This window comes from Protopterus annectens, chromosome 1.part2 (genome assembly GCF_019279795.1).
Source record: "Protopterus annectens isolate FY-2018-M chromosome 1.part2, PAN1.0, whole genome shotgun sequence".
Classification (NCBI taxonomy): domain Eukaryota; kingdom Metazoa; phylum Chordata; order Ceratodontiformes; family Protopteridae; genus Protopterus; species Protopterus annectens.
This window is the reverse complement of record NC_056727.1, coordinates 127,294,622-127,322,129: the sequence shown is the minus strand read 5'-3', so window position 1 is coordinate 127,322,129 and position 27,508 is coordinate 127,294,622. Positions and strand designations below refer to the sequence as shown.

At 41.5% G+C, this 27,508-nt stretch overlaps 1 protein-coding gene across 1 annotated transcript in view; it reads right to left on the bottom strand.

Moving 5' to 3' along the window:
- Positions 1-27,508, bottom strand: part of PNPT1 (polyribonucleotide nucleotidyltransferase 1) — a 1,644,852-nt gene that overhangs the window by 876,219 nt on the left and 741,125 nt on the right. Inside the window, exon 14 of the mRNA XM_044055211.1 lies at positions 5,903-5,973. Within this exon, the coding sequence (XP_043911146.1) occupies positions 5,903-5,973 (71 nt within the window). The remainder of the gene's footprint in view (positions 1-5,902; positions 5,974-27,508) is intronic.

The window sequence follows — 27,508 nt, the reverse complement described above, 5'->3', positions numbered from 1 at the left end:
TTCTAAAGAAATCTGATTATTTAAATGCATATCATATACACTTGCTTTTACATTTTAAATAGTGTTATTTACTTCATTACCACTCAAAATGATATAATCATCAGTGTTCAACAATGCCATCATACCAGTTACATAATCAGACAAATTCAAAATAACTATTTCACCTCCCTTGTCTGCTGGTTTAATAACTATGTTACTATTAGTTATAAGCAATTTAACTGCTTTCTGCTGTTCTTTATCCTGGGTAAAAGCTTTTCTTGTTAACATTGTTACAAAGTAAAAAGTCATATATTTCATTTATAACTACTTCCTCGAATGCAGCAATTAATGGATTGTTAACAGAAACAAAAGGACTTTTTCTACTTACAGCTGAATGATAAGAGTTATTCAGATCATGTTGCTTCATTCCATATATTGATTTCAAATTCAAATTATGCACAAACAGCTTAAAACTCATATCTGAAATATCTGCCAACTGCCATGGAATGAATGTTAAGCCTTTATTTAAAAGTCGCTCTTCTTTTTCAGTTAATAAATAGACCGAAAGGTTATATACGATACCATTTAAAACCTATTCTGGCTCAGAGTAGTCATCCTGTGTTCTGTATTCCTGGTGCAGCTCCAGCCCCTGCTGCTGTGATAGTTCTGTTTCTCTCTGGGTAGAGGGTACGGATTGTTGAGGAGGAGAGGTGCATCTAAAGGGTCTAAAGCTGTAACCAAGCTAGAATCCACAATTATATTCGTTGGATGACTGAAATTAGTTTTTTCAGCATTTAATGTAGTAGTTAAATCCACCATGGTCACGGCCATTGGACGGTCAACTGCAGACTGCGGCTCTGAAGATTCAGTTTGCATAATCACGCCCACATGCATTGGGCGTTGTTGCTGATTGGATAAGTTGGTCACATCATCAGTAGCTCTCGAAGCTGACTGGTTCTGGGCTCCTTCCTCATCTGCAGAATCCATTTGCTGTTCTGAATACGTTGTAGTTCTGGCAAGGTTGAAAACATTGCCCAGCTTAAAGTCATTCATGTCCCTTCTGATTTTTTGTCTCTTACGCTCAATTAAGGTCTTTTCATATGCTGTAATACAATCCAGCATATCAGTTAAGAGCGTGGAATGACTATTTTGTTCAGTTTTATTTACTAGATCAGCAAACTCAGTAAGCAGTTCATGTTTGAGTTGTTGTTCTATAGGACTGAAAAAAATCATTCATAAGAACCATGTATTCAATAGAAGCTTTAAGATTTATCTGCTGTCAACGTTGCAGTAATACAGGATATTTATCACGATAATTAGGCATACTGAATATACATAGCCCTTTTGGGACAATTTTATGTTTAATATAGATACCAAAATGAAAGCAGTTGCCATTGTAGGCGTTTAAAAAACTGCATTTTCGATTGAAAATCCTGTAACAGTTTGTCATAACTTACTGACAATGGTATATTCTCCAAATTTTGTCCCAAGAATTTTGAGTTCAGAGGGTTAAAACCCACATCAAGTAAACTGTTCAAATTAACAGTTTTAAGCTGTAAACCACTACCAGCAGGTATCTGAGACATCGTGTTCATGGGTTGGAGATGCCAAAAAACAGCAAAACACAACAAAAAGAGCTTTCACCACATAGATAAAGCAAGTGTCACCCAAAAAGTCCAAATTGTGTAAAAATTAGTGATACAAGCACCACAATGTTCTATAGAAACTTAATTTATTAACAATGCACTAGTAAAAAATACTTTCACTTCTCAAGGCTTCTTCAGGCAAAAAACTGCACACAAAATCAAACATGGTTTAAATAGAATCAGTTCATGTCATGTGACTTTCATTAAATACAATTAAAGATGCATGTCATATCAAAACAATATAAACAATATAAAAACATAAAAATAGCTATAATTTATATAAATTATTAAGCAGAAATTAGAAGAAAGTTAGAAACTAATGCATTATATAGACATATAAAAAGTACAGATGATACACACACATTTAATTTCCTAATTTTACAAAACATTAATAAATCTATCAGAGGGGGTGACCTATCTAACTACACAGAATTGTCAGAGAATAAATGGATATTACATTTTAAGGCTTACCAATATCCAAGATTAAATTATTATTTTAACTTAAAACCAGTTTGGAAGGATATAAGCAATAAATAACTATTTTATGTTTTCATATTGTTTATATTGTTTTTATATGACATATATCTTTAATTGTATTTAATGAAAGTCACATGACATGTACTGATTCTATTTAAACCATGTTTGATTGTGTGTGCAGTTTTCTGCCTGAAGAAGTCTTGAGAGGTGAAAGTATTTTTTACTAGTGCATTGTTAAATTAAGTTTCTATAGAACATCATGGTGTTTGTGTCACTAATTTTTACACAATATATGTAAATATCCCCTGAAGGACATACCAGTGTTTCAGCAACATGGTTTTTGAATGCCCATGACTTTATACTTTTCATGCCTTATGGGTACATTCAGGCCAATAAAGCCAAAGTCCTGAACTTGTAATGATTTAAAAAAGTAAATATCATCGGCATTTAGAAGCCACATAGCTGAAATACTGGTATGTCTTGAAAGGGATATTTGCATACATAACATGCGCCTCCACTACAGGAAGTTTAAGGTATTACACAGTGAAAACTGCAGTCTGGCTTTGTCTTTCTTGCAGTTTTTACATATACAGATATAATCAGATGTATATATATGGGTGCTATTCAAATGATCAAGAACACAGCTCATCAAATATGTTCAGCTGTCTCCCTGTTGAGCAAAGGCATAGTTAGACAGAAAATGAGTATTTGCTGTGGTCTGTGAGGCACAACCTATCAAAATTCATTTTAATTCTATAGCGTGAGACTGTGGTACAACAAGGATTGGGATTATGCCCTTTCCCCACTGTTGTGCGATGTTTGAATTGGTATATATCTATATATATATATATATATATATATATATATATATATATATATATATATATATATATATGATGTTGGGGGGGTGCAGGGAGCTTAACCCCTGCAAAAAGCTGTACTTAATGGTAGTGTGTTTATGGATATGTGTGGTATGGGTTGTAATTAGTGGGTATGAAATTTGCAAAAGTATGATTGCGTTTTCGTGGCTGTAACAAAAGGAGATACTGCCAGCCCAGCTATCTGGAGTTTTGTAAATAATTATATGTCATTTGTGAATATCAACATGATTCATATGCTTGTGTTACAAATGTATTAAAACTGTATTTCATATAATATGGTTTGTACAGATGTGCTGAAGAGTTATGTTGTAGAGTATTCAGCTTAGAGATGTATCCACAGTATACCCTACTGGAAAGAACAGAAATGTGTATACACTGTTGTAACTGTATGTATTTTAACAGTGGAAACTGGAACATAGAAGGTTAACTTGCAAAACTTCAGACAAATAGCTGAAATTAAATTATTTTATAACTGCTACATACAAGATGGTTTCAATGCAGCAAGGAGACAGGATGTCTAAAACTAGGGAGCCTTCTGCATTGTCTTGTAAGTGTTTTATTGCTTTATGTCTTCTAGCAGCTGCAAAGATCTGATGGCTATCTATTTTTCACAAGTAGATGCTAAAGGCTGGCAGTTTCTACCAATGGGGGTTTGGTTTGGGAACTAAATTCAAATGACAAGAAGTGATGTCATCCTGCAAGCTAACCCAGCAGTAATATTTGACATATTAATTTAAGAACTATTTCTCTGTTTTGACTTGGACCTAACAACATCAACTAGAAGATCCATTCACCACACTTGCCTTGCTCTGGAAGTAAGTTAACTAGGGTACAGTTAAGTATAGCTTAGATGTTTTCTTTATTTATTTGAGACTGTCCAACGATGTTGTTTTAAATATTTCCTGTGATTTTGAACTCTGATGTAACTGTGATTATTTACAGAGTATTTTCTTGTCCTTTTATTATTTATTATTAAATATATTTAAACTTTTCATTGTGGCTGATCTGTGTAGAGACATATTTATGTTCTGAGAGTACTTGTATATTTATTTGGGGACACTATGTGGGCCACTCCTAATAACCTTGCTCTTGATCAAACTACCATTTGGATTAATAGTAACATTACAGAGTAAGATTGGACACCCTTTGTTAAAGGCCTTAAAGTAGCTGATAAAGAGCTGGCTGGTGGCAGTAATAACCTTCTAGGCTGGGCAAAAGGGGGGATAGCTAGTAAACCTGTGCCAGCCTTTCCCATACGTGTGCATGTGTATAAATCAAATCTCAAAGGGTGTGTGTGTCAGCTACTTGGGAAGGGGCACAAAACACTGGTTGGACAGAGAGGGTGCTGGAGGTCTTGGCTTGGCCACCTAGCTGAGATCTCAGCTCTATAGCTGAGCCAATGGGGAGTCTTATTGGGGATCTGGAGAAAGAGAGAGAAACCAGCCCCAGACTGACTGTGGTCTCTGTGTGCTCTTAAGGGAAATTGCACTTGATGCAGAGAGCTGCATCTGAAAATACTACGTGTGTAAGTTGTCATCCTCTCAGTATGCATGCCCCCCCACTGTTGCCAGTGGTGAGGATTGAGGTTCCATGATAACTGGGCCAGCTGTAGGGCGTCACAGTGGCTACAGTTTGTAGTGAGTACATATGAGTGTTTTTACTGAATGATAACTGAATATGGACAGTATGGGCATGTATGGCAGTGTGAGATAAATTTTTTTGCAAATGCTTTTAATATGATTATTGCTCCAGTAGATGGATTTAACAGCTATATGCGCACACGTGTGTATAAACACATACAAATACATGCATCCAAGTGCATACACACATACATATGTATACACTAGGCAGATATTATAGGCAAACCTTCAATGCCAGAATGTGCGTGAACATTTTTTTAATTGATCCTAACATCTTTGACTACAATACTATCAGCCATGCCTGCAGAAAAAAGCTTTTTAAGCAAACTTCTGTCCTCATTTCTTGCCTTACAATCAGCAGAAAGACAAGGGAACAAGAAAGTAAAAAACTATTCAGGTCATTAAATTCAACATTCTAAGACTAAAGCAGCAACTTTGTGGAACATAACTATTAAGTCTTCCCAAGTTTTTCCTCTTCTGGTTCATGTTTGTCAGTGTAATTATATGTTGCTATTTAATACATCATTGGTTAGAACTGCTTTCCCACAGTACTTGGTTTTCCAGTACAGTCACTGGCTACAGTACTTCTGTGAGGAGTCTGCACAACCTTTGCGTCTCCGCATGTGGGTGGTTCTTTTTCCTGCTATATTTCAAGGCTGTGCCGTACATGAACTTGTATTCGTCCACACTGGCCACACAAGTGAGTGCTATGTGACATGAATGTGCATGTGCACATTTGTGATGGGTTAGTGTACCATTCAGGATTAGTTCTTTTGCCTTGTGTACTGGGATAGGCCCAGCTGCCTCTTGGCCCTTATCTGGATTAAGTAGGTTAAGTGGAGAAGGAATGAATGAGTGAATGAAATTAACACCTAAAATTTAGTCTCCAAGCATAACTTTCATCATTACAAAGTAAAGTTAATCTTCATCTGTTTTGCTTTTTTTATTTTTCCATTCATTTAATCATTTTTAAAGGGTGCTGCTGCTTGTTTCAGGAATAACCTTAATCCCATTTCTACCTGGATTATTAAATTACATAGCATAGCTCAGTGGTATCTCAGTGGCTCTATTCCCTGTGGTGCTTCTGACTCCATCCAGCATATCTACACTCTTAACATGGCAAGTTGCACATGAGAACACAAATACCTCAAAAAAGCAGCATGCATAATCATATACAACACTAGTATCAGAGTGCTTTATCAAGTTCATACAACAGACAGACAATGTTTAATAACATCATTTTTTAAACATACACACATATCTATAGCACAGAACCTACCTTACAAGTGTTGTAATGATGTCAGTTTTGACACTCGACTCCAATGAATCAAATGTAACAGTACACAGCACCTGAAAAAGGTAAAATAACATGACACAAATTCTCCTGATAACAAAAAACAATGTGCTGAAAGTAAACCAATTTCCAGGTATGAACTAAAAGAATTAATCTAAAGAAATTATAATACTTAATTAGTATCCATAATATAAAATTGGAATAAAACAGTTTTGTAGCTATCTAAAGGAACACTAGATTTTCAAGAAATTCTTTGCCAGCAGTTAAAGTTAACAGTACAGAGCACCCAGCCACCAGATAATGCTCACAGACATGACTCTCTTCAAGCAGTAACCATTGGGCAAGCTTCTCCTCACTTCTACTAATGTTACTACTGCCCACTCCATAGGCATGCTCACAAAAGGAAAAACACAATGAGCAAGACTTAAGAAAAAAGGTGAAACACAGCACCAAAAATTCCCAGGATTATGTCCCCACTCTCCAGTGACTAGAGACAGGGCTAGCATATATGTTGACTATGAAATTCTTGAAGATCTACTGCTGTGGTAGGCATCCACAGAACTATCCACCCCATCTTCTTTGATGCATTCTTATTTGGCAGGTAATACAATTAAGGAATCCTAAACTGCAATGCATGGCTTGGAAGACAGAAATATTATGAGAAGACCCAACAGGGGTGCTCTACTAAATTATGTTTCAAACCAAGGCACCATCAGCAGCTTACAGAACCTTGTGAAAAATATGTTCTCCAAATAAAGTTGCTCTAGTGAAATTATTCTGTAATGAGAAATCCTTGGAACAAACAGAAAAAAACATACTTAACTACAGTGTGCCACAGAAGCAGCTTCTCAAGTTTTTGTAGCAGAACACGAGTGGACAAATCAGTCATGCTGGTGCTTGCTTCTTTCACTGTATTTTTCTCTCTTACCTTGCCTTAGGTAAAGAATACAAAACTCTCTTTAGAATGGTGAATCCTTGTCCTCCATGCCAAAGAATAATTAAGGAGTTTATGTATGGTAAAGCAACCTCTACCTTACAGTGGTGCATTCAGGAACATGGAAGAACAAACAGTATCATTCACAGTAACAATGGAATCAACTGAAGGGGAAAAATAAGAAGTTATATACTCACCATAACATTTCATATTTGTTGTCCATCTCGCCTTCATTCTATGCTGGTTGGGTTCGGAACCAAGCATCGGTTCCAACTCGGCCTAATTCAAAAGCTCAAGAGCTTCCACTGGCTCGAGGCTATACCCTATCCCATGATGCTCAGGGAGGATTACCTAGATCTTGTTTGCAAGTGAATGCATTAATATTTCATATGTACAGAAACAAAGCTGTCTAGACAAGATTCAGAAGGGATTCAGAGTCTCCATAATTCAATTATAAATAGCATATTCCACCCGATCATCCAGGAGCAAAGGAGGGGGAAGGAGGGTGGGACGCAAGAATGAAGGCGAGATGGACAACAGACATGGAGCGTTATGGTGAGTACATAACTTCTTAATGTTATGTTGTCCTATCTCACCTTCATTCTATGCTAATTGGGACACAGTCCCTAGCACCTTCTTTCTTGGGTTGCTCAAGGGAAAAAAACTTCAGAATGGTGGACCTGAATGAGGCCCTGTTCCGAGAGGCCATGTCTACTTTGTAATGAGTAGTAATGGTATGAGACCTTACCCATGTAGCTGCTGCACAAATGGAATCCAACGGGAGTCTGGCCTGGAAGGCAGAGGAAGTTGCAATTGTTCTTGTGGAATGGCCCATCATTTTGCCTGGTAATTGTTTTTTTGTGAGTTGTATGTGTAGGAAATACAATCTGTGAGCCATGTTGAAAGTGTTACTTTTGACACTGGTAATCTTTTCTTTTTGTCCGAAAAGGACACAAAGTTGGTTCGACTTTCTGAAATCTTTAGTTCTATGCATGCAGAAACTTAATTGTCTATGTACGTCCATCTGGTGAAATTTATATTCCGCCCTGTTGCCATAGTTTGGGAAGAAGACTGCTAATTCAATAGATTGATCTAGCTCGGTCTCTGAGCACACATTTGGTAGAAAGGAAGGGTCAGTACGTAGGGAGACTATCTTTATGGAAAATTATGTATGGAGGATGTATAGATAGTGCTTCGAGCTCAGATACTCATCTGGCAGAGGTAATTGCCACTAAGAAAACAGTCTTCCACGACAAACACTTTATGTCACATGATGATGCAGGTTCAAAGGGGGGCATAATCAAAAGTGAAAGAACAAAATGTAGGTCCCATGGAGCTGGATGTTCTTTCACTGGAGGTCTTAACAAAAAGGTTCCTTTTAGGAAGGCTTTACAAAGTCTGTGGGACATGATTCTCAGTCCCATTTCCCCAATCTGAAAATTGGATATAGCGGCTAACTGAATTCTGACTGTAGCCGCTGCCGCACCCTCATTAAAAAGTTTAGTGAGAAATTCTAGCACTGCTGTAATGGGGGTCGTAAAAGGATCTATGTTATTTTTGGAGGCCCAGTGTGAAAAAATTTTCCATTTGCTGGAGTATAATTTTCTGGTAGACTGCGTATGTGAAGAAATGAATATGCGTCTGACTGCAGGGGAGATGTTGTGGAGCCTGGCTATTTGTGGAACTGGAGCAGCCAAGATGTCAATTTTAGGGTCTGATCGATGGATGGAATGTCCCTGATGAATGGGTCAGAAGATCTGGAAAGTACAGTTTTGTACCTACCATAAATGTAGATGTTCGAGTGCTAATACAGCTGCAGTAATCACAGATGGGTTTTCTGCCGTCAGGTGGTCCCTCGGTCAGCCGAATTCCAAAGTCTTGGTCCGGCGTCGGTTGTCGCTTTCTCTTCTGACGTCAGTGAGGCCAGAGTATATAAGACACAGCCGACGCCATGTTCTTCAGTCTTTCTTGCCCCAGATGTCAGGTGCCCCCCAAAAGAAGGCAATACATAAATTATGCTTATATGCGTATGCATGTAATGCAGTATAATCCAAAAACAGTGGTTGCAAGCAGATAAACCTTAGAAGGATAACCCAGTCAGGCTGTATGAAGAGGTTGTTAGGCCCCATGCCTTTACCAAGTGGGGAAGGAGGGAGGGAAACCTGTACTGCAGCTGTATTAGCACTCGAACATCTACATTTATGGTAGGTACAAAACTGTACTATGTTCATCGTGCATACAGCTGCAGTAATCACAGATGGGTAGAATCCCAAAGCTACGCACAGGGTGGTAGGTACTAGGAGGAACTGAGTTGAGCCAGAATGCCCTGCAAAACAGCAGTGGCAAAGCCTGCTCTTGTTCTGGAATATAAGGGCAGGTGGTAGTGTTTTGTGAAGGTATGTACAGAACTCCAAGTGGCTGCCTCCAGAATATCTTTGGTAGGAACTCCTCTGAGGAAGGCTGTAGAGGTAGCTGTGGCCCTGGTGGAGTGTGATCTGATACCTGTAGGAACAGATTTCCCATGATAGGAATAACAAAACCGTATGCAGTGGCCTATCCACTTTGAAATAGTCTGCTTGGAAACTGGCTTCCCTTGAGCCCCTACAGCATAGGACACAAAGAGTTGTTCTGATTTCCTGAAGGACTTTGTTCTGTCCAAATAGTAACGTAGCTGCCTATGGATGTCTAAGGAATGTAGTGGCCTTTCCCCTTTTTTTTGCGGATTGGGGTAAAAAGTAGGAAGGTGTATGGCTTGATTTAAAGCTACCCTAGATACCACTTTAGGCATAAATGATGGGTTGGTACGAAGGGAGACCCTGTCCTGATGGAAAATGAGAAAGGGCTGCACCGCCATGAGGGCCTGTAATTCCGAAACTCTGCGAGCTGAAGTGATAGCTAGAAGGAAGGCAGTTTTCCAGGACAAATACTGCAAATCTGTTGAGGCAGCTGGTTCAAAAGGGGGCAATGTTAATTTTTCTAGTATGTAATTAAGATCCCAGGCTGGTATTGGTAGTTTCCTTGGTGGTCTAATATTCTTAGCCCCTCTGAGGAACTGTTGTGGGTGAGAAAATAAAGGAGGATCCGTGTTGTATTCTGCAGAAATAGCTGAGGCATGGATTTTTATAGAAGAAAATGAAAGTCCATTGTTCAGCAGCTCAGCTAGATATTGTAATACCTGAGGCAAGTTCAGTTTTCTGGGGTCCTGGCCTTTTTTGGCATTCCAAGAACAAAACCGCTTCCATTTTGCGGAATAAGCTTTCCTAGTTGATGGTCTTCTGGCCTCCAAAATGACATCCTGCACCTCCTTGGAGAGTAGGGTCTGTTGTGGTGTTAAGGAATTTTCCATGCAGCGAGATTGAGTGTTTTCAGCTGACTGTGGAGAGTTTTGTAACTGTGCTGAGTCAGTAGAAGTGGCATTAGAGGCAGGGACCAGGGAGGAGTATGTGTTAGGCTCCTCAGCAATGGGTACCAGTGTTGCCTTGGCCAATCTGGAGCAATCAGTATCATCTTTGGTCTGTCTGCTCTTGCTTTCAAAAGTACCTTGGGCAGAAGAAGCAGAGGTGGGAATGCGTAAACTGTCCATGCTGTCCAACTGAATGAAAGGGCGTCCACTCTCCAGGCCTTTGGATGAAAGGTCCTCGAGCAAATCCTTCCCAATTGATGATTCCTGTGTGAGGCAAAAAGAGCTATGTCTAGCCTCCCCCACACTTGGGTTATTTCTGCAAACACCTGCGGATGTAACTTCCATTCGTGTGGATCTGTCATATTTCTGCTTAATTTGTCTGCCAGTGTGTTTTCCAATCCTGGCAGGTACTGTGCTTGAAGTTCGATTTGCCATTCCAGAGCCAAGTTCCAAAGGGTCATGGCTAGTCTGCACAAGGGGTATGAATGTGTTCCTCCTTGTTTGTTTATGTACCACATTACTGTGGTGTTGTCTGTTCTTATGAGTAATTGTCCTGGATGCAGGAAGTCCTTGAAAGCTTTAATTGCATTTATTACTGCTAGCATTTCTTTTTGATTGATGTGGAGGTGCTTTTCTTTTTGGGACCATTTGCCCTGGATGCACCTGTCCGTCATGTGCGCCCCCCAAGCGTAATCTGAGGCGTCTGTTGTGATAACTTGCTCTGCTTGAGGCTTGCAGAATGGGAGGCCTGTGTTTGCTTGACATGCTTGGGCCCACCATAGAAATTCCTTTTGACTGACTGTGTTGAGACCATAGGTTTTTTAGGTACCATTGAAGTTTCCTCATATGCAGCTTTGCACATGGGATTAAAAGAATGCAAGATGCCATGAATCCCAGAGCCTGCAGGATTTTCCTTGCAGTAAGCCTGGTACTTTTTGCTAGTATTTTGAAGTACTGAGATAGTTGCCCTTGTTTTTCTGGCGTAAGATAGGCCATCTGGGTGTTTGTGTCCAAGTTGGCACCCAGGAAGGTTATTTTCTGAGATGGTGTTAGCCTTGATTTCTCTTTGTTGATTGTGTATCCCAGGGCATGCAATAGCCGTGTCACATATGTCAGATGTTCCAGAAGTATGTGCTTGCTGTCCGCCTGGATCAGGCAGTCGTCCAAATAAGGGTAAATTTGTATCCCTTGAAGTCTGCAGTAAGCAGTCACTGATGCCAGGCACTTTGTGAATACTCTGGGCGCAGTAGATAAGCCAAAGGGCAATGCAGAGAATTGATAGTGGATTGAACCTGCAAGAAATCTGAGGTATCTTCTGCAGCTTTGTCTGATTGGGACATGCAGGTATGCCTCCTTGAGGTCCAATGTTACCAGCCAAAACTCCTTGCCCAGCATGGGAAGAAGTTGCTGTAATGTGAGCATCTTGAATTTTGGTACGAGTAGAAATGTGTTTAGGATGGATAAGTCCAAAATGGGTCTCCAGTCGGTTCCTTTCCTTGGTACCAGAAAAAGCCTTGAATAAAAACCTTGACCTTGTTCGTGAGAAGGTACCTCCTGAATAGCTCTCATGTTTAAGAGCTTTGAAATTTGTAGTTGTGCCTCTGACCTTTGATTCTGTGGCAGGTTTGGCATGCCTCTCATTTTTGGAAGAGTGTGGAAATGAAATTTGTAGCCTCTGTTTATAATGTCCAGGATCCATTTGTCTGTTGTGACAATATGCCAATTGTTTGCAAATAATGCTAGCTTTCCTCCCAAAGGTGCTGCCAGCTGAGACGTGCTTGGCATGGAAATGAGGGAGTCATTGGGTTTGCTTCCTGTATTGTTGTGCACTGTCCTCGCCACCTCTTGGTGCTGGAGTTTGCCATTGTCGTCCTCTATATGATCCCTGTGATTGCCCTCTGCCCCTTGTGCGTCTGTATCTACCTCTTTGGGGCTTGTCAGTGGCTGGAAAGGACCAGTTCTTTGAAGGCCAATTTCTGCTAAAACGTGGTGGTTGGACCTGGAAAACGGTTTTGACAGTTTGCATGGATTTGGCTTTTTCTTCCATTTTCCGTAATATCTCCTCAGCATTAGTACCAAACAGCACATCCTTTTGTAAAGGAGCATCTAGAAGTTTAGCTTTCACATGATCAGGCAAGTTTTGTTCTCTAAGCCAAGCATGTCTGCGAATGACTGATCCCGTAGCAGCTGCTCTACTGGAAGCCTCTAGGGCATCATAACCACATTGTAAGGTGTGTTTACCCACTTGTTCTGCACTATGCATCATATCCTGTAACTCCTTTAAATCTGGTTGTTCAGGTTGAGACATTTTGTTCCTTAATTGTGATAACAGGAACTGTTGATATTTAAGCATATGAAACTGACAATTTAAGGCCCTCATGGCTAGGGTGGCCGAGGTATATACCTTTTTACCCACCTTTCTAAAGATCTTGATTCCCTTTCTGCAGGAAGTGGATTCTTGGCAGTGGAGGCCTTCAATCCCTTGGGGCCTTGTGAAATGGTTTCAGGGTCAGCATTATGGCTTTTGAAGAGAAATTGGTAAGAGCTGGGTACTCTGTAATACCCATCAGGTTTGACTGGTGCAGGAGGCAGAGAATCCGGGTTAAGGCAAGCCTCCGAATAGACATCATCCAGTATGCCCAAAACAGGGGGTATAGCCAGAGGTCTGTGTTGAGGTAACAAAAGAAATTCCCTAAGTCTTTTCTTGGAATCTGAAAAGTCTTGGCCTTCTCAATGGAAGTGTTCCCTCAAGGTGTGCAAGGTTTCCCCAAAGGAAAAATCCTCAGGAGGGGATACAGAAGGAATGGACTGTTCTGCATCCGAATCCTCAAAAGGAGAGTAAGAGTGTTCCTCTGCATCAGAATGTTCTGATACAATGGATCCCTGATCAGAAGAGGGAGAATCTTCCTCCACTCTGGGTCTCCTGTCTGGAGGGGGTTGAGAACCTCTGATAAGAGTAGTTAAATCCTCAGCCATTTTAAGCATCTGTTTTTTAGGCATGGGACCTGGAGATGGGCCCTGTGCAACAGGCCTCGTGGGATGCCTGGCTGCTTTGGATTTGGTAAAGGCCTTAATGGAAAAAGAAGATGAGGGCCTAAATACACCATGGGTGGAGGTGGACCTGTCCACATTAGTAGGCTCAACATTAGCAAAGGCTTCGGTTGTAGTCTGGGAAAGGGCCGAGGTCCCAGCGGTCTCGGGTACAGAGGACGCCAAAGGAGTGTCGTCGGTAGTCAGGGACTGTAAAGGCATCTCGCTGAGAACCGGACCACGTGTAGCCTGTTTTGGCGTGGTGTCGGCGGGGACCGCGGGCCTCACGAGTCGGTCCTTTTCCTTGCGTTTTTTGGACAAAACGGTAGTCGGAGTGTCCGACGACATTTTATAATCAAAAGCTTTACCAAAGAAGTGCTGGGCGAACTCCGCCCGATGCTTAATAGTGCGTTTATTGAAGGTAGCGCAAAAGCGACAGCCCGAGACATCGTGGTCTGGGCCCAAACAAGGTATGCAGAGGGAATGGAAATCCTTATGCGGTATTTGCTTCCCACAAGAAATACAATTATTAACTTTTTCTGACATCGGTCTGAGGCAAGAAAAATTTCCCCAACGGGGTACTTAGCTTTAAAGAAGACTTCGGTTTCCAAAATATTCGTAATTCAGGAGCTGGCCGACCGGCACTTGCGAACTGCTTCTGCTTCGGGCACCGCGCGGCAAAAAAGACTGAAGAACATGGCGTTGGCTGTGTCTTATATACTCTGGCCTCACTGACGTCAGAAGAGAAAGCGACGACAACCGACGCCGGACCAAGACTTTGGAATTCGGCCGACCGAGGGACCGCCTGACGGCAGAAAACCCATCTGTGATTACTGCAGCTGTATGCACGATGAACATCTGGGTCCTAGAAATGGAAACCAAATTTGCCAAGGCCAGTATGGTGCAATGAGGATCACTGTGCTTTTCAACGTTCTGGCTTTCTGAAGGACCTTCGGTATCAGGGGAAAGGGAAGGAAGGCATAACGTAGTCCTGGGGGTCAATCGTGTATAAGCACATCCCTCAGTGACTTCCCCGGAGGGGGAACCAGGACAAAGTAGCTGCTGCATTTGGCATTCATGGACGTGGCGAAAAGGTCCCAGCAGGGCTGGCCTCATTTGCAGAAAATCTCTTCCGCAACTTCTTGTTTTAGATACTGCTCATGAATATCAGAACAGCTCTGCTGAGTTTGTCTGCTATCACGTTGGATTTCCCCAGGATGTGCATTGCTGTCAGAAAACATTAAGAGACTGCCCACTGCCATACTCTTTGTGTCTCTCGACATAGGGGATAGGATTTGGTTCCTCCTCGTTTGTTTATGTACCACACTACTGAAATATTGTCTGTCTGAAATGCAATAGTTCCTATTGGGACAGAGTCCTGGAATGCTTGCAACGCATAGAGCACCGCTCTCATCTCTAGGTCATTGATATGCAAGTGGTTCTCGTGATCCTGCCAGGTGCCTTGGACAGTCTTTTCCAGATAATGCCCCCCCACACCCTATTTGGGAGGGCGTCCGTGGTCACTGTGGCTATAGGTTGAGGAAAGACAAACTGTCAGCCCATAGTCAACTGAGTCATGTGAAGCCACCACGGTAGGTCCTTTTTGCAGGATTCTGTGATAATGATCTTATGTGACAGTGATACATGTTGCGTAGACCACTGGGAGAAAAGTAGTCACTGAAGGACTCATGTGCAAACTTGCTAGAGTTACCAAAATAATTGTAGCTACCATGGTGCCTAGAACCTGCAAGACGGTGTTTGCCTGTACTTTCGCTTTAAATAACAAGTTGTTGATCTGATGGTGTAGGGACTGAATCCTTTAGGGGTGAGTTTTGCCAAAGAATGTAAGATGCTGTGAAGGCAACAAGGAAGATTTCTTGAAATTTACTGTAAAGCCTAGTTTGGATCAGAGATGAATGGTTTCTTCCCTTGCTTGAACTAGTAGATGCTTAGTGGTGGCAGTTAGGAGCCAGTTGTCCAGGTATGGAAACACACAGAATCCTAGACGCTTCAAGTGAGCCATTACCACTGAAATACATTTGGTGAACACTCTGGGGGCTGTAGTGAGACCAAAGGGCAAAGCTCGAAATTGATAATGACTGGCTCCCAGCTGAAAGTGGAAAAGTCTCCTGGAACGCCTGCCCATTTTTATGTGGTAGTACGCATCCTGGAGATCTATCAAGCACAACCAATCATCTTTCCCCAAAAAAAGGGAGTACTGACTATAGTGTTACCATCCGGAACTTTGAGTTCTTGACAAATTTGTTCAGTCTGCTGAGATCCAGAATGGGCCTCCAGTCCCCTGTCTTTTTTGGAACTAAAAAGAACCTTGAGTAAGTTCCAGATCCAATTTGGTCTGCAGGGACATTTTGGATGACTCTTTTTCTAGCAACTTCTGAAGTTGCATAATCCCTTCGACTGGGTGGAATATCTGGGACCGACTGATTCTCCAAAGGGGGAGTGGAAAAGGGTATGTAATAACCTCTGGATATGATCATTTGTACCCATTTGTCTCGAGTGATTTTTGGGTACAATGACAGATAACCCCCAACTGCCTCCAGAGATGGACAGGCGGGCCTCCTCTCAGGAGCACTGGAAGGGCTTTCCAAGGAAAGAATCCCTGCCGCTCTGATTTTGTGGACCCCCTCTGCTGCGAGGTCGGCATTTTCCATTGTTACTTCCCCCTCTGCCCCTGTGGGAAGAATCACCACACACATCAGTAAAAACTCTTTGGGATTTGCAGAACCACATTTTTCCCCCCTTCTGACCTTTAGGGTAAGGTCTAGTGGGGAGGGAAAAATGGACTCCCATGGCAGACACTCCTGCTCGCACTTGGTTAAGGTCTCTTTAACCTTGGGACCGAACAATGATGAGCCATCAAAGGGTACATTAGTGAAGGAAAACTTGAAGGGTTCAGCAAAGTTACATAAGCGCATCCAGTAATGTCTCCTTAATGAGGTTCCTGTACCGGCTGCCCTGCTTGCTCCAGCTGCATAGATCAGCCGTATGGAAGAGTTAACCACGGAGTTTAAGGAGAAGAGCTAAGAGGACACTTTATCTGAAACACCTGCAGCTACAGTACCTTGAAGGGTATCTCCTAGATCTTTCAGGAGATCCCTCTGTAGTCTCAAAATGGGTCAGGTAATTCAACGATCTATGTGTAAATGCTGCTGAAGAGAAGGTATGCTTTAGATATCTGTCCATCGTTCGAGATTCCTTATTCAGTGGATGAACAGATGAGGAAGTTTCTGACAACTCCTTTTTTGTAGCCACCACCACCACCACCATAGCATCTACTGAGATGCCTTTGGTTAGAAACTCTTTGTCTGTAGGTGCAGTAATGTATTTATTCGGCCTCCTCGGAACAGGTTCCTCCAAATCTGCATAGCCCCATGCCTTTCAAGAAATTACGTTAATCAGCTGGTCAAAAAGCAGAGACACCCAAGAGATGGAAGGGCGAGACCCAAAAGCTTCCAGGTACACCGATTCATCCTCAGAAGGATTGGTGGGCTTCCAGCCACCCCTCTGCTTAAGAATTTCCAGGATGTCTGCAAAGGAGACATCCTCAGAGGAGGACCATGGGGACCCTTTTGATTCATCCAGGTCAGTGTCTGAGGTGAGAGACTCATCTGGGGAGTCAACGTGGTTCCTCTTGCACAGGGGTACTCTGGGGAGGTTTTGAAAGAGATAATCTCACCCACAGGGGCTTCCTGGGTCTCAGGGTCTCTGCGCTTGGGGGGAGCAATGAGGCTGAGACCAACACAGGTGCTTTAGGGGGAAGAGTACCTGGACCAGAGAGTGGAGCAGTCTGAGGTGACAGCACTCTCTTCTTCAGCTCAAAAGCCTCCTTCGCCCCAGTCCAAGGAGGTCTTCGGCTCCGAGGCAGAGCGGTTTGCTCCAAAGCTGATGTAGGAGCCGAGCTCAACTGCGCCGAGGCCCCGAGAGGTAGAATCAGGTCGGACAACAGTCTGAGCCGATTCTTCTCCCCAGACCCGATGGAAGAACGTCGGCTCCTAGACTCCTCGAGTTCTGATGTAACCAAGGAAGTCAGAACAGACGATCCTGTTGGAGGTCTCGGTTCCAATGGTTCCACTACGATCGGGCCCAAGTCCTCTGGCCCCGAAGCCCCCAGACAAGTTGGAGGAGTTATCAAAGAAAGGGAAGGGACTTTGTCATCTCCAGTTCCTTTTGGGTCAAAACAGACAGAATTTTTGACAGCGCCAGTGTTAGAAGGAGTCTTCTCACCACTCACTCTACATCACCAATGGATAAACTCCTGGAGGATTGGGAGGACAACAATGGTGACCTTGCTCTTTCTAACAGCAGAGATCTTAATGTTGGAGTAACTGGTTCTAAAACTGGGGACTGGCTCCTGAATTGAAACTCTGTCTGCTCCGGAGCTGGAGATGAAGGCGAAGAGATAGGCTTTTCAGAACTAAGAGCCCTTGGTTCTGCAACTAGGTGATTTTGCCACGATTTTTTTTAGGTGGCTCCGAAGCTGGAGCCAAAGTAGAATTTTTTTGCTCAACTTCTCTGATTTTAAAGGAGGAGGGGATCCTGGAGATGGATTAGAGCTCTGAGACCCTTCCAAAGCCTCTGAGAAAGGGATCTTAAGCAAACCTCTGGGTATTAATTCATTTTTATGTTCTAAGAGCACTCTGTTACCAAAAGCATGAAAAAAGGCACAAGACTTGCAAATGGAGGGCACCCAGGCAATAAACACAACTGGTGTGCCCGTCAGTGAGAGACATTTTCTGGTTACATCTGTCACGTTTTTTGAAACCAGATTATTTTGGTTCTTTCTGGTCCTTAGACATGCCTATTAACAAAGGAACTACAAAAAACTGCCCTAATATGTAGTTCTAAGAAGTTAACTTTGTAAATTCAAAAATAAAGATATTTATAAACTTGTAATCCTGTACACTATAGTCAGAGTAATATCCCACTACAGCCTTCAACCTAGAAACAACAGAAACTTAAGCAATACTAAATAACACACAAGCAAGTAGTCTAAGAAGACAAACCAGCTTAGCACTACTGAATATGAAACTTTTTTTTTTTTCAAAAAACATTAACTCAAAATTAACCAAATTATGACACAGGGGAGAAGTCCTCTAATTTAAACGGACTCTCCTCACAAAAAACAGGGGGAAAGACAAATGGAAAGGTAGGGGAGACTACGTTAAATGGGCCGTGAGGAGCCCTTTAACTTAAACAAGCTACCTATATGGAAAAAAAAAGCTCTCTAACTAAAACAAGCTTAAAGCGAGGGATAGCGAACTAAAGACAATAAGTACAAGTAGGCCTGACGAAAAAAATGACGACAGCCAACAACAGCAAAGGCGGGGAAAACACAAATATGCAACTAACAACTTGATATGCCAAAAAACTCTGAACTCTATATATCTAGGAAATATAAACGAGGAAGGAAAGAAAATAGAAGATAGCACCATAACTTAGCCAAGAGCCAGTCAGAAGTCACCCGATCTGCTACTGTGGCAAACGAGACCTGAGTAATCTTCCCTGGGCATCATGGTATAGGGTATAGCCTTGAGCCAGTGGAAGCTCTCGAGCTTTTGAATTAGGCCAAGTCAGAACCGATGCTCAGTTCTGAACACAGCCAGCATACAATGAAGGCAAGGTAAAACAATGTAACATCACTGGGTTTGTGCATGTGCGCAGTCTAATCTGGCTGCTACAAGTAAAAAAGGAATGACTTCACAAGGATCATAAAGATCTGAATTTTTTCAGTTAGAGAAATAATGGTAAGAAAATAAATCTACTATGGAAGACGTGAATGGATTACAAATGGACAAAGTTGAGAACTCCAAAAAAGGACTCAAACTATGAAAACATCCCTTGAGAGAGGGCTTGAAACTGACAGTGAAAAAAATGGAGGTGTGAACTAATCAAACAAGTTACTTTGTTATTCTTCCTTGTACTGTTCATACAAAGTGGAACAGAAGAAAAAAAGAAGTTATGTACTCACCATAACGTTCCACCAGTGTTGTCAATTTTCATCCTTCCTCAACCTCTGGGTTCGCAACCAATCCTCAGATCCGACTCGTCCACTATTCTACAGCTCGTGAAAACCACAAACTCTTGAGCTCCTTGCTTACCCATAAAGCATTAGTTCCCCTCCCTCTCCAGATCTTGTTTGCCGCTTCCTAAAGTAAAACACTACTATACTACAAATAATGGGAATCACTTTCTAAAACACAAGGAAAAAGGAACTTGGTTCCAAAGTCACTCACTCTCCCGATTTATCAGAAGTCATCAAAGAAAAATGTTAAGGGGCTGGAGGGAGGGGAGTTAATGAAGAATGAAAATGGATATCACATATGGAACCTTATGGTGAGTACATAACTTCTGTGTCTGATGTTGTCAATTTTCATTCATTCCTCACCCTCTAGGGCAGAGTCCCCAGCTACGTGAATCCTGGGCGGACTCTAAAAGGATATACCTGAGAACTGTAGAGCCGAAGGTTGCTCTTCCTCTAGAGACCAGATCCATTTTGTAATGAATAATAAATGTATGTGGATTAGCCCAAGTTGCAAATATACAAATACTGTCCATGGAAGTTATACACAGGAAAGGTGATGAACCGAGTTGAGTGGACCTTAAAAGGTTTTGGAAGAACCAAACCTAACTTGTTATAGACAAAGAAGATACAGTCACCCATCTTGATAAAGTTGCTTTGAGACTGGTTAACCCAATCTAGTGTCTGAAAATGACACAAACAGCTGGTCAGATTTCCTAAATTTGTCAGATCTGTGCGGAAAGAAACATAATTGTCTATGTACATGCAATAAATGTACCATGTATTTGCCTTTGTTTGAGAAATTTGGGAAGACTACAGGAAGATTAAAGGCTTGACTAATGTTAGATCCTGACACCACCTTAAGGAAGGAAGGAAGGGTTGGTTCTTAAATACACTCTAGCCCTGTGATAGACTAAATAAGGAGGTTTAGAATATAAGGCTTGCAGCTCTTGATACGCTTCTAGCTGAAGTTATAGCTATGAGAAAAACTGTTTTCCAAGTGAAATATCGTAGCTCACATGTTGCTGCAGGTTTAAAAGGTGCCTGAGTTAGGGCATTTAACATTATGGTATGGTCCCAGGGTGGAGTAGGATCCTTGAAGGGGGCTTCAGTAAAAAAAAAAAAAAAAGAAAGCTCCTTTTATAAAGGCTTTACAAAGACTTGAAGAATCTAGAGTAGCATTCTCCACTCTGACATGGAAACTGCAGATAGCTGAACCTTAACTATAGATGGACTAGCCCCACCACTGAAAATGAAAGTGAAGAATTCCAGACTCTTATGAACTGGTGATGAAAAAGGGTCTGTGTCGTGTTGTTGTCCCCAAAGAGCAAACCTCTTCCATTTGCTCTTGTAAATTTTCCTAGTAGAAGCCTTGTGTGAAGACACAAAAAATATGGCATACTGGGGATGACAGCATTGGTTGCCTGGCTATTAACAGAATTGGAGAAATCATGCAGTTAACTTGAGGCCTACAATGTCCGGTCCGGGTAAGTAATGTCTGTCGGATGAGACAGATCATCTGGGATTGGATTCAGAATCCAAGACTGGCAGACTAGATGAGACCAAAGAAAGGGAAACCAGATCTGTTGAGGCCAATAAGGGGCAATGAGGATTCATTTGCTCTTCAAATGAGATGCTTTCTGTAGGACTTTGGGGATTAAGGGAGTTGGAGGATAAGCACAGAGGAGACCTGGGGGGACCAATCATGAAGGAGAGCATCTCTCTGTGACCCCACCCCAGGGCAGAGGGATTAGGGCAAATAACCTGTTGCACTTGTTCAGGGGGGGTGCAAAAAGGATGCACCACAGCTGGCCGCATTAGTAGAAAATCATCTCCACCACTTTCGTGTTGAGAGACCACTTGTGAGGTAATAAAATGGACCTGCTCAACTTGTCTGCTATCACACTGTATTTCCATGATATATGCATTGCTATCAAATCAATTTGAAGATATTGCCCATTGACTATACCCTCAAGGCTTCTAGGCACAGTGGATAAGACATGGTTCTCCCCCCGTTTGCTGATGCACCATACAAGTGACATATCATCTGTTTGAATTGCAATGGTGCTGGAAGTGTGAGTCTTGGAATAGCCTTAAGGATCGTTGGCTAGCTGTTGCACATAAATGTGCTATGGAGTGGGTCTCGATCCTAATTGATAGGGATCTATTGCAGCAACAGAAAGTGAAGGAGGAACTTAATGCCATGCACTCTGATTTAACTAAAATTGGTCCTTCAAAATTGAATGAAGTATTTTTGAATATGAGAGAGAAACTTAAGTTTGAGACTGAGCAGGTTAACTTTAAGTTGGGCAAGATTAATAGAGACATCCGTGATTATAATAAAGGGCGGGACTTCCTATGGAGGGCCAATAAAAACACTGCTCATAAAACAGACAGCTCTCATATGAAATCCAACCCTAAAAAGCATCACTCTGTCTCTTTTGCTTCATCAGATGGAACTGGTTACACTACTAAATCTGAGAATGACATCCAGGCATACCCTCCCCTTCCTCCACCAAAGGAACCAGCAGCATTTCAATAACGTTTTCGTAATGACGGGGCAGGTACAACAAACAACAGAAGGAAAAAGGGAGCTTATAATGCGTCAACTACGAATGAAGGACATTTTAAACCTATGTTTAAATGAGGTAGATGGCAATGATTTTCATGTATTTAGTAATACTTTGTTAATTTATCTGGATGTGTTTTGTCAATGGAACAACTGAGCATGTTAAATCTTGGGCTGAAGTTTATACCAACTGTTACCCACACTACATGTTGAAACAGGAAGTGTTTCAATTAGTAAGAAAGTTACATTTGAAATGTTTTTTTATTAATAAATCTGATAAATATGCTATTGATAATGATCTAGATGCTGATAGTGAAGAAGATAGTTTTTATTGATATACATCTGATAGTTTTGATGTGGATAACAGCCCTAATGTGTATTTTTCACTGAATACTTCAGCAGTGAATGTTAAAAGTCGATTAATTGCCCCATATAATGAATGTGTCAAACAATTTTCTCAAATGTTAAATTTCTCCATTGAACAGGTATATATGGAATTTGTTAATAATCAACAGGATGTTTAGTATGATTTAACTAAAAAACATGGGCTGCCTTAAAATAATTATCTAATAGAAGAGATCTTATTATTAAGCCTGCAGATAAGGGCAATAAAATTATTCTCCATTTTTCTCAATATTTAAAAATGTGTATGCAGCATTTGAATGATATAACAGTTTATGAGGTAAGTAATGAAAATGAATGATACAAAACTTCTCAAGTTTAATGGAAAAAGGTTGCCGCTTAGGTTATTTTGCTAAGAAAGAATCGGATACTAAGTTTAACACAGAGGGTTGTAGTTTGGCTACCTATTACTGTCTTCCGAAAATCCATAAAGACAGTATTAATCCTCCAGGTAGGCCTATTGTGTCAGCTAGTAATTATTTTTTAGGCAATATTGGGATATTTTTGCATAACATTTTATTGCCTTATGTGGAAAATCTCCCCTCGTATATTAAAAGATTCCTTTGATTTTTGTCCAGGATTTCTAGAATAAAATGAAATGTTAATATGTATTTTATTTCCATTGATGTTCGAAGTTTTATATACTAATATCAGACACAGAGATGGTTTAGCAGCCTTATAATATTTCTTGATGGAGAACCCAGTATCCTGTTATATAATATAATTATTGCAGTTTTTGCTAGCACTGTGTAGTAAGAAGTATTGTCTTGTGTTTTTATTTATTATTATATATTTTTAAACCTTTCAACTGTGGCTGTTTTGTGTGCGATAATTTAAGCTCTAAGAGTACATTGCATGTATATAGGGATGCTGTACCAAGTCACTCCAAATACGTCTCGAATGTTAGGGCACACTTACCATTTGGATAATAATATTACACAGTAATAACTGGACACCCTTTTAAGGGCCTCTGAGTAGCTGATAAATATTAGCTGGGTGGTGGCAGTGATTTCTACCATATAGTCTGGGTAAAAGGGGCACACCTGGAGAACCTGTGCCAGCCTTCCCCAGGTGTATCTGCGTGGTTGTATAAACACTTATCTCAAGTGTGTGTGTGTGTGTGTGTAAGCTTCTTGGGCAGGGACACGAAGCACTGGTTAGACAGAGAGGGCGCTGGAGGTTTAAGCTTGCCCAGCTGGCTGAGATCTGGACCCTATAGTTGTGCCAGTGGGGAGTCTTATTTGGGGCCTGAAGAGCAAAGGAAAAACCAGCCCCAGACTGACTGTGCTCTCTGTGTGCTCTTAAGGGAAGAAATTGTACTTTACTGGGTATGTATTTATTATCCTTTTCCTATATGGACGCACCTCACTGGTGTTAGTGGTGAGGACTGAGGCTCCTTGATTGCTGGGCCAGTGCACAGCCGTCACATATGCTAACATTTTTATGGCCAAATTTGAAATGGATTATATTTATAAGAACTAATTTTTGTGAACATGTACTGTGCTATTAAAGATGCATTGATGATTTGGTATTTATTTGTGAAAATGGCATCACTGGGGTCCATGATTTTGTTGATGGTATTAATAACAATGTATACACTTTGAAATTTGATGGTTTGCAGTGTGGCAAAGAAATTCATTTTTGGATCTACATTTGATTGGCCATAATGATGGCTTTATTCAAGTCTCTGTACATCATAAATTCATAGATGGCAGTCAGTGTCTATATGGCACCAGCTGTCATCCACCTCACACCATTAAATCTCTTCCATATGGTGAATTAACCAGAACGTTTAGAATTTGTAATAATGAGGCTGACTTATACAGGGAAGTCCGACAACTATTATTGATGTTTCTCTATAGGGGATATGACAGAGGTATTTTGATGGAAGCTGTGAATAAAATTGATGAAGTTTATTTTGGTCAACAAGATAAATGTATATCTAAAATTTTATAATGAAAATGTACAGGTTGAGGAAAATGCAGGTGATGTGTTTTTTGTCACTAAATATTGAGTCAGAAAATTTGGAAACTGGTAAACTATTACTGGAATTTTTTGAAAAAGGATGCCACAATGAAGAATATTATTAGAAACTGGCCATCTATTTCATACAAAAAGGGACAGAATCTAAGGATAAACTAGTGAAAGCTTATTTTGTACCACCTGATGCAACAGTTATGCCATCTCTTAGTACACTGGGTACTATGTCATGTAATAATTGCAGTGTGTGCAAATATATAGTACCCTGTTTTAATATAATTAATAAGAAATCTGAAGTTAGGAAGAGTTTTTCGTGTAATACTGAAGGCATTATATATTGTCTGAGGTGCCCATGTAATATGTATTATATTGGACAAAGTAAATGTAGGTTTAAGATCAGATTGCAGGAACATATCAGGGACATCAAAAAACAAAAGGGCCGAGAGAGCTCAGTTGCTATGTATTTCTTAGATACACACAATGGTGCTTTTTCTTTGCTACAAGCTACTATTTTACAGAAGGTTTTCATTAAAGTGGGTGATGCTGCACTATTAAAAAATGTGTTATGTAAAGAAACTATTTTTATTTTAAAGTATAATACTCTTTTACCTGGGGAACTGAATCATGAGCTTAATTGGAAATATCTTATTTAGTTAATTAATTATTTTGATTGCTTGATTGCTGTATGTATATATACGGAAAGTTTTATCTAACTTCTTTGAAGGCTTTGTTTGGCCGAGGTGCTAAGTGCAAGAATTGATGCAGGATGGACCACTGGGTTGCTAATGTCTATTGTAGACTTCTCATTTGGTACCTCGCTAATGGGAGCAGAACTATCGCCAACAACATGGACCCTAAGATTTGTAATACTTGGTGGGCTGGTATGGATGAACTCTGAATTATTCTGAGGACTTGAAAGTGGATGGTTTGAACCCTCAACAGTGACAAAGACTATCATTGACTTTGTGCTGAAATTGGCAACTATGAATTCTAGAGATTGAGGAGGTTGAAGATGAGATTTCTTGTGGTTTATTGTGATGCCTAGCTTGGAACAAGTCTGAAGTACATAGAGTCGAGCTGTTATCAGTAGCTGCTTGGTCAAGGCGTTAAGGAGCCAGTTGTCTAGGTATGGGAACACTCGAAATCCCTGCAGTCTGAAGTAAGCTACTACCACTGCCATGCATTTGGTAAACACCCTGAAGGCTGTGGTGAGACCAAAGGGCAGTAATCTGAACTGATACGGTCTCCCAGCCAGAAGCAAAGGCATCTCTTGGACCATCTGTTCATTTTTATATGATAGTACACATCCTGGAGATCTACAGAGCACACCCAGTCTTCCTTGTGCAGGAAAGCCAAAATGGACTGAACTGTGATAATCCAGAACATGGTCTGCTGAACGGACTTGTTCAGAGCATGGAGATCCAAGATTGGCCTCTAGTTGCCTGTTTTCTTTGGCACTAAAAAGAATCTTGCGTAAGTTCTGGATTCTTCTTGGTCTGGGTGGACCTATTGGATGACTTTTTTTTCTAACAGCTTTTGTATTTCTGAAGCTGCTGCCTTAATCTAACTGGGTGGAATGTTGAGAACTCTGTTTTGTAATGGCGGTGGATGGGAAAAGGGAATAATATAACCTGGAAATGATCCTCTGCACCCAAGTATATTATGTTAAGTCTAGCCAGGCTCTCTGGTGCAGGGATAAATGACCCCCGAATGCCTCCAGAGGTGAGCAATCAGGCCTCCTTTCAGGAGCGTTGATGGGGCCTGTCAGAGAGAGAATCTCTGGGCCCCAGATTCTGCAGGCCTCCTTTGCCGCATGGGTGGTGCCTTCAATTAGATTTCCCCCTCTCCCTTGGGGAGGACTTTCTCCACGTGTCAGGGAAAGGACTGTGGGATTTTCCAACCACCTCGCTGATTCTGGGAATAGGTTTTTTTGAGGAGTCGAAAAATGTACACTGACAGCAGACAGGGTCTTTCCATCTTTCTCACACCTGGAGAGGGTGTCCTTAACCTTGGGGCCAAACAACAACTTACGTCAAAAGGCACATTGATGAAGGATGACTTGAAGGGGTCAGCAAAATCACACAGATGTATACAGGCATGCCTCCTAATGGATATGCCTGAACCCATCTCTCTTGAGGCTCCTTCAGTTGCATGGGAAATGAGCCGCATAGACGAATTTAAGATCGACTGAAGGGTGGTTAACAATGAAGCGATATATGAGTCTGCTTCAGTAGTACTAGCCCCCTGAGAGGGTTTTTGAGAGCTCCTTGATCAAATCCTCTGTAATCTGGTGAAATGCGCTAAGTAGTTCACGGACCTGAGTGCAAAGGTCATTGATTCATACACTCGCTTCCCGAATCTGTCCATCACCCTAGGCTCCCTGTTAAGGGGATGAATAGAAGAACTCTGTTCCGCAAGTTCTTTTTTGGTGGCCGCCACCATGACCATATCATCCAGCGGCACTCCTTTGCTCCAGAATTCCCTTCTGCTATATGGTGGCAGGATCCTATCTGGTCTCTTAGGGACCATGCCCTACAGAAACTGACTCTTTCCACAGCCACTGAAAGACCCAAATCAATGAGCTCATCAGTGGGTGGAGTTACCCGGGAGGTAGATGGGCCAGTACCAAAGGCCTCCAGAAATACAGATTCTTCATGAAAAGGGTTGTGGGATGACCAACCACCCCACTGTTTCAGGATTTCTGAAATGTCTCCAAAGGAGACATCATTGGGTGGATCTTGGGGACCCTTCTCCCTCATCGAAATCTGTATCTTCCGTGACTGACTCCTGGTGGAAGTCCAAGTGCCTCATCTTGCACTTTCTCTTCTGAGGGACTTCGTCGGTGGGATGCTCTGAAGAAGTACCGGAAGAGATAACTACGCCCTGTGGGGTCATCTGGAGACTTTGGTCTGGCTGCCCCTGTGGAATAGAATACTGAGGCTCAAAACACAGACATCTGAGAACCAGAGGGGAGACCTGATGGGGGAAGAGCCATCTGATCTCTAGATGAGAACACTCTCTGTACCAACTCGAAGGCAAACAGCTCTGGGGAAAAAGAAACAGTCGGAGCCGAGAAGGCAAGCTTCTGGTCTGATGGTTCCCTCTGACCCGAAGACACTGCCGCCGAAGCAGGAGTCAGAGCTGAGCTATCGAATGCTGAGGCTCTAAGAGGAAGAAATGGCTCTGACAACTTTGGAGTCGACCATAAACCCTCAGATACAACAATGAAGCTT